This window comes from Pleurodeles waltl, chromosome 12, assembly GCF_031143425.1.
Source record: "Pleurodeles waltl isolate 20211129_DDA chromosome 12, aPleWal1.hap1.20221129, whole genome shotgun sequence".
Lineage (NCBI taxonomy): Eukaryota > Metazoa > Chordata > Amphibia > Caudata > Salamandridae > Pleurodeles > Pleurodeles waltl.
This window is the reverse complement of record NC_090451.1, coordinates 508,359,455-508,373,618: the sequence shown is the minus strand read 5'-3', so window position 1 is coordinate 508,373,618 and position 14,164 is coordinate 508,359,455. Positions and strand designations below refer to the sequence as shown.

At 44.8% G+C, this 14,164-nt stretch overlaps 1 protein-coding gene across 4 annotated transcripts in view; it reads right to left on the bottom strand.

The window, feature by feature from the left end:
* The window catches only part of LOC138267998 (anillin-like), a 152,316-nt gene that overhangs the window by 65,449 nt on the left and 72,703 nt on the right, over positions 1–14,164 (bottom strand). For all 4 annotated transcript variants that reach the window (XM_069217302.1, XM_069217299.1, XM_069217301.1 and 1 more), the window contains exons 15-16: positions 3,180–3,356; positions 1,490–1,616 (exon numbers count right to left, since the gene is read on the bottom strand). In XM_069217302.1, the coding sequence (XP_069073403.1) occupies positions 1,490–1,616; positions 3,180–3,356 (304 nt within the window). The remainder of the gene's footprint in view (positions 1–1,489; positions 1,617–3,179; positions 3,357–14,164) is intronic.

The window sequence follows — 14,164 nt, the reverse complement described above, 5'->3', positions numbered from 1 at the left end:
AGGCTCCAATATGGACTTGGAGGGCATGAGGCCGCATTTGTCACACAACTGAGTGGGGCTACGGCCACATGCACCACAAAACAGACCACATGAAGGTCTGAAACAGACATCTGTGCATTGTAGCAGAGACGAGATTTGTAGACTCACTTTTAGGCAGAAACATCCCTAAGCACTACACTTAAAACTTAATATTTTTGGAAAGTTTGGGAGAACACACAACATTAAGAAATCAGAGACAGCAGCTCTGGATCAGAATAAAAGGGTGCAGAAAACACAGGCACCGCATCCAAAAGACTGAGTACCCTACCAGCATAGAAGAATTATGAAAAGCTTGCTGATGCAGTCGGACGCCTGGGGATACTCAGCTGGTTAGAAATATTTATCAGAATTCTCTAAATTATCATCCTATTAACAATTGTGGAAATGGTCATTGCACTTCAGTCTGAGAACTGCTTATCAGAAATAAAACGCAACCATATTACTGGCCACAAACAATGCAGGGCTAAGGCATCACCTAACGTGGTGACTTTCTTAGGCTCTTTTCCACACCTTTCCCATGTGTATAAGCAATAGATGGGTGTCTTCAGCTAGTTATTCGCCTTACTTAGAAGTCTATCATAACTTTTGCGAATAGTTTTAGAAATAACACCCTGCACTCATGCATCCCTTCTCCCAATATGAGTAGATGCTTCAAGGACTTGGCTCCCATCAGGTTTGGTATTTCATTGAAGATGCTCAGGAATCATTTTCCAGGGGTTGTGGGGGACACTACAAGTCTACAGATTACAGTAGTGCTTCAGAGCCACCAGAAATGGGCACCACTGCCCTTCAAATACAATTCTCCAAAACCACTACAGCTTGAAGCTTTAGATCAGTGGTTCTTAACCTTTTGACTTCTGAGGACCCCCATTTAAATAATTACTTGAATCCGGGGACCAGCACTAAGCCGTTACTGAAAACCTGCATCCCTGGCTAATGAACACGGAGGATTAGAAACGCAAACAATACACAAAAATTCACATATAACCATTTATCAAACAAATATATAAATGATGGAATATTTTAATTTAATTCACAAACAAATATAAAGAAATCCCACGGATCAGTTTGAAGACAACAATTTTTAGACTCCAATTTCAAATTCCTTCACATTTACAGACCATTTTAAAATGTTTTACTTTTACATGCTGATTCTTCATTTATATAGATTATAAAAATCTGTTATTATTTAATTTTCTAAGCAGTCATGGATGAACTAGCAAGGCGTTGCAGACCCTCATACCCCCCCGTGTCTACAAACTAAGATGCTTTAGATGGTAGTAAGGTACGACATTTTACTTCCTACTTAGAGAAAAGGGGGGGGGGGGCAATCTGAGGCATGGGAAATAAAAGCTGATGCTAGAAGCCAGTTCAGCAATTTTTTAGTTGTCATCATTTGTTATGCAAATAAAGTGGATCCAAAGCATGTTCAACTGGACAAACAACTTACAGTGTTACTGAAGTAGGGAACACAATCGCATCTCCACAAAGTGCATCTTGTACGCTGGCAAGTGGGGTGGCCACTATGTAATGAGATCCAAAACGAATCAGTAATAGGAAGTAGTGACTAGGTTTTCCTGGAAAAAAGGAAAAGGAAGAGTTTAAGAACCAGCACAGTCTCTATGGTCAGGTCAATAAAGAAAATAATAGCCAAGATCATTCTAGAGTAGCTCAGGAGTTGTGGACAGATCCAGAGCAACCAAACCCCACTAACAGGGTCTTCGAAGCTATGAATGATCACAAAGTCAAATCCTGAGGCAAACCACTAGCAACCAGTTCCAAACATGGATGCACTGTGAAATGCCCATGAGGTCATAAAGCACAAGTGGAGCAGACAGTTTAAGGAAAACCATCAAAGATCCAAAACAACCACAGACATGGCAGCCAATGAACCATACATGTGTGGTATTAAGCACCAAAGACAAAGCTTCAATACTGCCACAATCCAGCCGCCCAATCTCATTTCCAGGATGGTAAATCCAAAAGAGAAAACCACTAATGAGGTGAGAAATGCCAACAACTTCTTCCAACCAACCCAGGCGGGAAAACTATCATTGGTTCTAGCATAGAGCGCAGATATGAGTAAACCCCTGTTTCCAAAAGAACAAAGGAAAACTTTTACAGTTGTCAGGTTTTCTTTCTGTAAGCCACACAACAGACCATGTGGCAAAACGTTATGAGCAATCCCTTGTTGATTAAATCAAAAAGCAATGAATCAGTCCTTTTCGATCAAAGGCAACAAGATAGGGAACTCAATCCCACCACATGAGGACAATGACTTATTATGGTTTATTCAATCGGAAACTGAAAAACCTACTGTTTTACCCTCTCTCCCTTGGACAACAACAGTATAGAAAGGCCATCTTAAGGGCACTCCCAAACTGAATGAAAGACACATCCATACGGTCTGGGTTTCTCTCAACTCATGAGACTCTTATGTCTAACTCTCCCTCCTGCATTTGATCCCTAAGTCACAATTGTCTATCTGTATTGTGAAAAACAGTGTATTAGATACAGACCAAATGCACCATTATAAACCATTTGTTCTTACACGCTATTTTGAAATGCTTTTGATTTTCTCTGCACCCATTACTTGCTCTATGTAAAGTGCTTCTCCACACAATGGGTCCGGTCTGCACCACTGAAAACTCTGAAATAAACGCCTTTCACTATAAATACCTATACCCAGAGAGAAACTAGGAGCCCCTTATAAAAGCACTAATCACTGTCAGAAGAATGCAATTGTTAGTGTTCAAACTCTAATACCACTGATGAGACAATTAGTATAGTGATCATCATCATGAGCACAGATCGCACTAAAACCTCTCCTGCATAAGGACATTACTGCCGGTCACGTAAAAAATAATAAATTTGCCTTCTATAGTCAACAAAAATACTTTAAGGCAGTAGTGGCATACATGCGTAAGAGATATAAAGCTAAACAGTGCCCCCCCCAATATTAAAAAAAATAAAGAGATTCATGAATAAACCATAGACTTGAGACAAACACACCTACTCTAAGAGCAGTTCAGTGATAAAGAGGTTTAAACCCCCCCAGTTTATCAACTGGTTACATATGTCCTCATTTAAATACACTCGCCCACTCAGTCACGACTACTACTACACCTCCAGGAACATACCTGCCCGGTTCATCACTGAGCACAAGTAGTCCATTTTCAGGGGCAAACGGATATCAGAAATGGTAACAGAGCCGCGGCATGGCTCTAGTCCTTGTATAGATTGGGGCGAGGCAGAGCCGGGAGATTCTGCAGATTTCAGACGTGTCAGCATGTTCAGCAGTGCAACACGCTTCTCAGCTGGAAGAGAGGCAAAAGGAATGAGAAAAGATGGACAGGAGAAGCATGCATGGAGAATAAAATCAAATAAGGATCAGTAATTTTATTCAGAGCAAGGTCGAAGCAGTGGGCAGGAGATTAAAAGTGTGCTTGGGTCAATAGTTCTGGGAGAACCAATGATTAAAAGCTTTAATGCAGACAAGTCACTCGAAAGACTAGATAATTATAAGGCAGCAAAAAATGTAATGAAAGGCAATTACTGCCCTTTTTGTTTAATTTCAGGGGAAAAGTTGAAATACAAATACTGCAATTTTACAAAGAATGTATGCAAAAAAATGTTTCAATTCAATTTTTATTGTAAGTTTCCTATGAAAAGTTAGATATATTTAAGGATTTTGCAAGTAATTTAGGTTTTTTGTTATCCAGTTGTGGCATGTTACAGTTCATTGTGCGTTAGACAGGGTGAGCAAGCGTTGCTGCAGTGACAAACAAAGAATTAGTGCAGTGAAACTTTAATGAAGAGTTTGGATGAGCACTATAATCTACTTGTCAGGTTCCACTGTGGTTGACACTCACTGAATGGGATAAGGGCCAGAAGGAGTTGAGCTATGTATTAGGCGTACAGTATATACTATTGAGACTACTTTAAGTACCTATCTCACCGTGTTAAACCCAATTATATTGAGATAGATGCATACACATGCTTTTTACACTAAAGGGTTTGGAACTGCACTTATAAACTAAAATAAAATTCCAGTGAACAAAAATATTTAATAGACAGAAGTAGGTGGATTTAAACATCAGGACTGAAGACAGATACATTTTACTGAAAAAGTAACAAGTAGACACAAAATACACAAGACCAAAAGAGGAATACATTTAAAAAACTATATAATTTACACTACAAGCCATAAAAACCAGTGAAATTAGGCAAAGTAACCAAGCAGCAAACGGCAGGGACAGAAACTATTTTAGTTTACTACAGTGTGCGCTCATGACGTGGTGGAAGTAGACTGGGTTTGGCTGTAAAACAAAGGCAGGCAGAGGTCATACCACAGCAGGACATCTTAGGAGAAGGCAGCTAACATCACAGCAGTATCTATGCTGTGCAAAGATGTGCTAATGTAGCACACCTTACAGCCATACTGATACTGCACTGCTCAGTTTTTGCCACTGTAGGAAAGTGCCCCCTTCGGCATGGTCACTCCACAATTTTGCCACTGGTACTGAAGTTTTTTGACTGAAGGTGCACTGGGTTCATGCTAACCAATTCCCCAGTGCCTGTGCTTGTTCCCTAACATAAGGTAAAAGGTCTAATGGTGTACAACTGGCACACACTTAAGCACCCCTGTAAGTCCCTAGTAAATGGTACCCCTCGTACCTAAGGCCTGGGCACTAAAGAGGGCCCCTCAGGGCTTCAACATGTATTTTGCCACCCTAAGGGCCCTCCTATATATTGCATGCAGCCTGCCGTTGCAGACTGTGCCATGTGTTTTCACTCATGGTCTGCACCATGCCACACTCATTTTGTGCCATGCTCAAGTCAGTGCCTCTAATATATGTAAGTCACCCCTACAGCAGGCCTTGAAGCCCCAAGGCAGGCTCCATTATACTTTATGTGAGGGCATGTCTGCATGAGCAGATATGACCTTGTGATGCCTAGTTCTATTACTAAATATTACGAGTGAACAGGGATGTCATCTTAAGGTATGTTCTCTCAAAAGGTCACTACAAGTTACCCAGCTACATAATGGCTTCACTGAAACCTAAAGTGTTTGGTATCAAACACCTTGTCTTATTAAATCCATACTAATTCCAGTTTTGGATTTATTATAACTTGCAACCAGGGGGCACCTTAGAGGTGCCCCCTGAAAATCTATTAGTCCTACATTGGTGGCAGCAGTGGGATACAATACTTTGCATTTGCGGAAGCCACTCTGTCAGTAGGTGTTTCCATGAAGAAACCCACAATTGACTTCAGTTACAAAAAACTTTTAGATTTTTCAATTTCTCCTACATTTTCGGGGGCGTAGGAAGTAAGGCGTCGCCAAGGGCAGATGCTCATTAACGAGCTTCGCAACAAAGCCCTAACTTCATCCTTCAAAATCCTGCACATTCCCCCAAAAATGTAATTGGAAGCACCACAAAACATATGCGATGACCCTCTGAAGCCACAAGCCTGGAAGCTGACATTGTGAGATCCGAAGAGTGGCGTAACTGCTCCCGCTCAGCCAGGTACACTGCGATCGAGCTGCATCGGCTGCCGTCAGGAGCAGCAGCCAGCCCTTCAGCTACTATACAGTGCGGAGTCGCCCGGCCTTTCTGCCCCATTGCCTCTTGGGCCAGTGAGAGGTCCCGCCGTGGCCTGCGGCTGGGGTGAGCGAGGGCGCAGCAGTGCGGACAGGGAAGGCCTGGTGAGTAATCCCCAACCGACGTGAGGATCTGGGCAGCGGCGTGGGCCCAGTGCATGTCTGGGCCCTGAGGGGCGCTGGCACTGACACAATCTGGGGCGTGGGAGGCCCCCTGCCCACCTCCCCCTTTATTAAAGGAGGCAATGCACTACCGCTGGGCAGACCCTGAGGCAGTTTCCACTGAGCCAGAGGTGAGGAGATCTACCAAGACCCTGAGCCTAGAGAAATAAAAAAAAAGCGAGGGGAGGCTGTCGTTGTTGGGGGGAGTAGGGACAAAAGAGATCAACAAGGTGGGGCCTTGGGTCTATACGGCTGGATCACAGGCAGCGAGATCAGTGAGGTGGCCCTCCACTCCACTCTTCACCCACCCCCGCGAAGGTGAGACGCACTGCTGTGAGACCAGACAGAGGGTAGAGACGCGGGGGCCCTGAAGAGCTATGAGGCTTTGGATAAACTAATTGCCCCTCCTCCCATGTTGGTGGCCCATGGGGCCAGGCGCTCAGCAATTAAGGATACTGATCTTGAAGACGGCCCTGGATTGATCTTCACTCCCTCCCTCGAGTAACTGCCACATGCAAGAGACTGGTGCTGAGCCTACCAGCTGTTGAACACTCACTGGTGGTGGGGAGGTGTGGGCGACGGCTGTGAAAAGAGAGGCCCGGGGAGACACCACCAGCTCCACCGTCTTGGTCACCATACCCCAACTGGAAGTGCTCTGACCTATCCATGCCAGGAGCAGGGCACCCGCACTGGCGGTCACCCGACTAAGGTGATATCTCGGCGAGGGATCGGTATGGAGGAGGGGAGCCGAGTGAAAGTGGTGGAGTCCCCCATGGGTCCCACTTGTTCACTAGCCGATCACCCAGCGTTGATGCTGGGAGTCAAGAGAGGGTGAGCGATGACAAAGGATAAGGAGCCCAGAGCCTCTTGCCAGGGTAAACTCCATTGATATGCGAGGCTGGCACCAACTACTGCTGTGAGGAGTACAGAACTGGAGGCCCTCCATAATTCAGTCCTCTTACAGGCCACTCAATCGTCATTGAGATCCACAAGGAAAGATGGGCGAGTTCCGGTCAGAGGTTTTCCTCCTCCATCAAGACCTCTGCAATGTAGCAGACAGAGAATCAACAGGCAAGCCCAGTTTATCCAAATTGGAAGACAGTTCATACCCTGCACAAACAGGTCACGGATAGCAGTAACATCAACAAGGACATAGTCTGGCGGCTCGAAGATGCCAAAAACAGAGCCAGGCAAAACAATCTCCGTTTTGTTGGGTTCACAGTGGTGGTGGTGGGTGGGGGGGTGGGGGGGGGTGGGGGAACACATACAATGGTTCCTCACAAATTGGTTAAAGCAAACACTTTAGAGAGACAACTTCTGCTCATGCTTTATAATTGACTTGCTCACCACCATCCGGGGGCCCCCTAGAACAGTAATTGCATGCTTTCTGAACCAGCGTTGGGGGACTCATTCAACCTCTAAAAATACACAAAAGGACTGAGATTAGAGAAGCACTGGAGATCATAGAGTCCGGTGGAGGGCTTGAGACGGACTCAGATGGGCCTCACCCGCTGGTGATGGGCGTCTCAAACTTTGAGCTCAACACTGGGCCTCCCTCTTTGGGAGATCTGGCGACAGAGGACACCGCTAACTTGTAATTTAGGGAATGCACGCAACGAGGGGGCACCAGACCTGGCCACTCCACAAATGGGTAAGGCAAGCTCGCCGATTAAGAACTGACTGCATAAGGAGAGAACAGGGACAGTGTGCCACTGACAACCGCCTTCACCTACATTGAGCTTTAGAATTTTTTTGCCATTTAGTTTTTTGTCTTTGTTGGGTGGGGGAAGGCTGCAGACCTCTCAGATACTCCTGCAGAGTAGTTGCCATTATGTTATTAAAAGGATACACATGCAGAAGCCCACGGGGGAGAGAGGTGGTGGGTGGGGGGGGGGGGGTTGTCGGTGGAGAATCTAGTTGGGGGAGCTATTTTTCCACACAGGGGACATGACATTAGGGAGACAGTACAAGAATTACAAGCTTGAGGATACAGTGACTGAATGCCGCATTACTACATGCAAAGGAACAGCTACAGCTGAGGTTGGAGTGGAGATATACTTAAACAAAGCCATATATGAGGGCGCACATGTAATACCTTCACACAGATGAAAGGAGAGGACATGCAAGACGAGGGGGCTTTTCACTAGTGTCATGGAACGTAAATGGGCTCGGCAATAAAAATCAAGAGGGGGCTGGTAGCTACATACTTCAAAAGATTAAAGCCAGATCTGATCCTCTTGCAGGAGACTCATCCACAAGGTTCACATTGCAGTTTCCTTGCCAGGGTAACTTATAAGGTACCAGCACATGCAGGTTATACATCAGACTCCAGAGGAGTGGCTATACTAATACGAAAGTCCCCCTCCTTCCGCATAGGAAAATTTGGGTGGATATGTGGCAGTGAAGGGAATGTGGGGTCAGAGAGCTACCACCCTCATAAGCATATGCGCCCCACCGCGACTGCAAAGACAGACACTTGACAAGGTCACTAAAATAATATTAGAATCTGCCTCCCCCATACACATAATTGGAGGAGACTTGAACGATAGATATTGGGGGGGGGGGGGGGGGGGAGAGACACCACTGGCGGGGTTTTTAAGTACTCTAGGCCTGACGAATATATGGCGCTCAGGCACCCATCTGAGCAACAATACTCTTTCATACTTCAAGGGCCCATAAGATCTTCTCTAGACTGGACTATATTCTGGCCCCAGCTGGGGAGGTGAGCAACATAACGAAAGTAGAATACCTAGAGGTCTGTCAGAGCATTCGCTACTGTGGCTGAAGGTGGGGGCCTCTCCAAATATACCCGGGACAGGATGGAGGCTGAAAGCCTGGGAGCTCAGAGATCAGTCAGTGATACACCAACTCCGGGTAGACACTGAGTTATATTTTACAGAAAACATAAATACGGTGCCGCCTGCTATACAATATGGGAGGCCTACAAAACAGTCCTACAAGACAGGGCACAAAATACAATAGCGTACAAAAGAAGAAATTAAACGCAGGACCTAGAGGAACTGGAGAGAAAATTACTAGAGCTGCAGGGGAGACTTGGAGCGACCACGGACCCGATCAGTATACGCCAGATAGCAATACTCACTCAGGAGTACCAAGAATTAGCACACGCAGAGGCGAGACCCAAAATTCTTGCCACGCAACATTGTCTCTATGATGCAGGCAATAAAGCCAGGAGACTACTCACATGGCTGGGTGAAAGAGGCCAGATGGGTCCATAGCATAAGGGATGTCACCTCCACACAAGCAAAAGCCACCACTTTTGCTAGGTATTTTACAGTCTTTTACCAGGCTCAATCATTGTCAGGGGAGCTACAGATTATAAAATATCTGGCAACAGTAACAACCCTCACATTCACACTGGAAGACTGACAGATGCTGGAAGAGGACGTTACACTTTCAGAAATAGTGGCAGCCATAGGTAGACAGAAGTCAGGGAAGATCCCCGATCCTTACAGATTGCCAGCAGAATTCTTTAAGAGCAATGCTGTCATCCTAGCCCCCCCCCACCTGCTCAATATGTTCAAGGAGTCCAAGGCGAACCTCCGAAATGCTACCATAGTGGTGATCCAAAAAGCAGAAAAACCGGCTGAGCATTGTGGCTTGTACTGCCCAATCTCACTTTTAAAAACTGAAACAAAAATGCTGGCCACAAGACTGCTGACGGTCGTATCTGACCTTAGTCATAAAGATCAAACAGGCTTTATGCCCAAGAGGTCCACTAGACTTATCCTCCGTAGACTTTATAATTGGTTGAAGGCTGCTAAGCAGATGGGAGACCTCCATCTATTATTATTCCTTGATGCCCGAAAAGGCATTCGATGCCATCCATCGGCCCTTCCTGAAACAAGCCCTTAAACAATTTGGATTTGGACCCTGATTAATGGTGTGGGTGGACCTGCTCTACACCAACCCGATGGTGCGTGTGAACCAGACAATGTCAGCAGAATTCTGTATTGAGAAAGGAACGGGTCAAGGGTGTCCCATGTCCCCCTTACTGTTTGCCCGGACCCCGAGTCCATGGCATGTCTAATCCGAGCACATGCTGACGTGGTGGGCTTTGGGGCGGAGGTGGGTGAAAAATATTGGTCTATGCTGACAACATATTGCAATATACTACACACCCAGCTAGGACACTCCCAAATATATTCCAGATTTTCCATCACAACGGGACCCACGCTGGTTGTACAATAAATTGGGAAAAATCAAGTATGTACCCGGTGGGAGGAAATCTAGAGGCCAATGATATCCTGCGACATCTACACATTACTCTGACTGGGTTTAGGTACTTGGGTCTATATGTGACTGGGAAAGCGGACAACAGTTTTAATTATACCATCAAATCCCTTTAAACAGAACTTCATAACTTGATGGAAAGGTGGAGATCCTTACCCCTAACATTGCTAGGGAGGGCTGCTATGTATAAAATGGTTGAGCTACCCAAACATCTTTATACTTTTCAAAATATATATTGTGCTATTCCAGAAGAGGCTTTTACCATAGTTAAAAGAGGTCTGATTGCTATTATGGGATGGGAAACACCCTGGGGTGGCTCTACAGACACTCCAATGAACTCAACACAACAGAGCAATAGCCTTCCCAGATATAGGGGCTTATTACTAGGCATCACAATTTTATTGTACTAAATGACTGGGGCTATGCGCTGTGGGACCATCGGACATATGCACTAGAAAGACGCCAATTTCATACACGTCCCTACCACCACTATCTATACGGAGGACAGGGAATAAAACAGTTGCTAACGGCGACCCAGATAGCTATAGAAGCTTGGAGAAGGGCCCGAGGCGGATGGGTTGGCACAAGACTATCACCCGGGAAACACCGTTATGGTCAGGTGCGTACCTGAAGGAAATAGGGAAATTGAGAGGCTTTCGAGTCTAGGACTTGATAGGTATATCCAGAACAGGAGATGTCAGAGTAAATGGAGCATTGATCCTTTAGGACTCCCTTAAACGCGAATACCAAATGTACGATACGCAATCAAAAAACGTACATTCAGTTTAAATACGCTTGAGAAGCCAAGAAATTAGATCCTGGCGGCATCCCAGACTACACTCCACTAGAGGAGAGATTGTTGCAGGGATGGGTCGCACAGAAGGTGATCTCATGGACCTACAAGATGTTGATCACTAATATGCCTGACCTAATTCAACACCTGAAATACCAATGGGAGTTCACTGAGGGTGAGATGGAAGATACTGACTGGGGGTGGCCATTATGCACCCAAGGGAGGTGGCCATCAAATTGAGGCTGAGACTAATTCAATTTAAAATCCTGCATAGGACATACTACGGGAGGGCTCGACTGCACCAATGCGGGAGAACAGAATCTCCTCTCCGTCTACGTTTTAAAACCGGCAGAGGATCATTCGTGCATATGCTATGGGAATGTCCTGTTATACAAATAAACTGGTTCTCAGTGATAAGGGAAACCTTTAGACCCCAAATTTGTGTAGTTAGGTATCCCCACAGACATAGATATCCCTCGATCCAAATTGCTATTCTATAATCTGGGGCATATAGTGGCCAAAAGAGATGTAGATAAACATTGGGGCCCCCTAGAAGCACCTAATCTAGGGGAATGGAGAGTGGGGATGGACCTACATAGGGGTGCCAAAAAAGCAACATACAGAGTTGAAGGATGTCCCAGAAATTCTTCAAGATACGGACCTTGTGGCTGGAATACTATGGTATAGATGAAGGGAGCCCTGAGGCCCCCCCACACCCCAACGACTGCTGCAACACTCATGATACACCACTAGATCATACACAATGATGGGTTACAACGCAAATGCGGCTGGGAGACTATATCCTTTACTGCACTACTCAGCATGGTATTAGACCACAGATGCCATATACTTCACTTTGTGGTTGTCTCTGATGTGATAATGACCTCTGTGAAATGTTTTGTTAACATTTTGTATAAACTCACAATAAAAAAATTCAAAGGTTTGTTTAGATTTTTTTTTGGGACAAATTTAAAAAATGGTTCCAACTACATTAAACATGTGAACCTCAGAGCATACAGTCGAGGAGCTCAAATTGACCCCCTACTTGGATCTTAGTTTGAAGCAGTTAAAGGACCTATGTAAGGCTTGCAAAATTAAAACTAGACCCAAGCCAACCAAGGTACACCTCCAGGAGTTGCTGGCTGAGTTTGACAAGGCCCGGGCAAAAGAGGAAAACACTGCAATTAAGGAAGGGGAACCAGTCAGTTAAGGTGAGACTCATCAGTACTCATGGGGAAGGCTTTCCATCCAATACCCCAGAGGGAGAGTACAGTTGAAACCTCTACCGTAAAACTGTCCCTGGAGATAGGCTATGCCCTCCAGGCCCAGGGAAGAACTATGAAATTCACATCTAGAGCTGGAGAGACCAGCTAAAAAAGAGTAGCCCTTGAGGCCAAACTCCTGGCCATAGAAAGAGAAAGGGCTGAGATAGCTCTAGAGAGATGATCACCGACTGACTTAACTGTGAGAAAGGCATGAATATCCTTGGCTTAATTATATAAATACTGAACTCACGAAGATCGGTAGGCCGACACTTTTCACCAACCCCTCGTCAGTTTGTAAAGCAGGTATACTTTGGGTAAAATCTGCATTTAAGGAAATTTTGACAGCCCTTAGAGCGGAGTAGAACTAAATAAAATGCCCAACAAAGATTATATGGAGATTCAAACTTCCCCATTTTCGGAACCATATCAAGAGTGGATTGCTGGCTCCTGAGACAGGTTATTTATTACTCACCAGGTTCAGGTTAGGCTTTGTAAGGTGGTATTTTGTTTTCCTCTTGGCCAATTTGAGCCCTTAAATGTCCCGATATGCCCATGTGATGAGTCTTCACAAGGTTTGCTGCATTTTTTTTTTTTTTTCATAAATTCTACAGTGACCTTACTAAGAGGTTTTGAATCCTGATTCCATGGAAGCAGAGGCTTAGATCCTCGAGATTAGCCCTGGTGTATTTGCAACAGCTTGATTCCCCATCTAATTGTGCAGGTATATGTTCTATCCTCAAACATGCAATTACCAGAAGAAATTATTTAATTTTTTAATTGATAGATTAATCTTTTCCTGGTAGTTACAAGTTTTATACTCAATTTTAAATTACATCTTTGTTAAAATATTTTGCACTTCGCATGGTTCAACTGGTCATGCAGCGTGTAAGTTTAACACTTGTTAATTGTGCCTTTTAATTCTATGCATGTTTTTGTAACTATGGAGAATGTTTTGTTGCTTATTTTAGCTGTTTTTAATGCTTTAATGGTCACTTGAGTCCTAAATAAATAAAAACTTTTAATGATGATGAGGTCTAACACCGATGACTGGTGGAAGCAACAAGACAAATAGGGAAGAAGAGGAATCTTTTGACCCTAAAATCCCCAAATGGATTGTGCCCAAATATGTTGAGGGTGATGAAGTTACCAAATGGTTTACTGCCTTTGAGAGGGCATGTAGAATGAGGAGGTTACACCTGAGAAACTGGGGCTCTCTACTGTGGGAGCTTTTCTCAGGCAAGTGCAGGGATAGACAGCTGACAATAAATGTGGTAAGTGCTGAGCCCTACGACCTCATGAAAGCGACCCTGATTGAGGGCTTTGGACTCACCACTAAGAAGTACACAATAAAGTTATGCCACCCTAAGGAGCCTCCATACAAATAACATGCAGACTGCCACTTCAGGCTGCTTGTCATAGTGCAAACAATGAGTAAAAACATAGCAGAGCACACACATTGGGTGCCATGCCAAAGTCACTGCATATTATATATGCAAGTCATTCCTACAGCAGGCCTTTGAGCCCCAAGGCAGGGTGTGTTATATTTTACGTGAGAACATACCTGCCTGAATAAAAATGCCCCTGTGATGTTAAGTTCTAGATATTACAAGTGAGCAGGGAAGCCATTTTAAGGTATGCATTGGCAACTGGAAACTACAAATTACCCAGCTACATAGTGGCTTCACTGAAACCTATGGTGTTTGGTATCAGACGCCTCATCTTACTAGATCCATACTGATACCAGTATTATATTTGTTATGACTTGCACACAGAGGGCACCTTGTAGGTACCCTCTGAAAACCTACTAGTCTTGTAGTGTGTAGTGTGTTGGCTGACTAGTATCGACCAGTCTGCCACCACAGACAAGTTTCTACCCCCTGGAAGCGAGGCTCTCCGAGGTCAGAAATAATGCCTGTTCCGGAGGAAAGTGATTTAACCTCCTCCAGCAGGAAGACTAGTAAATCTGCATACCAAGGCCAGGGCCTACAAAGTCTCTGCCACTTTTGATATATGACCCCGGCATCCTCCAGACCTGGGAGATGCAAC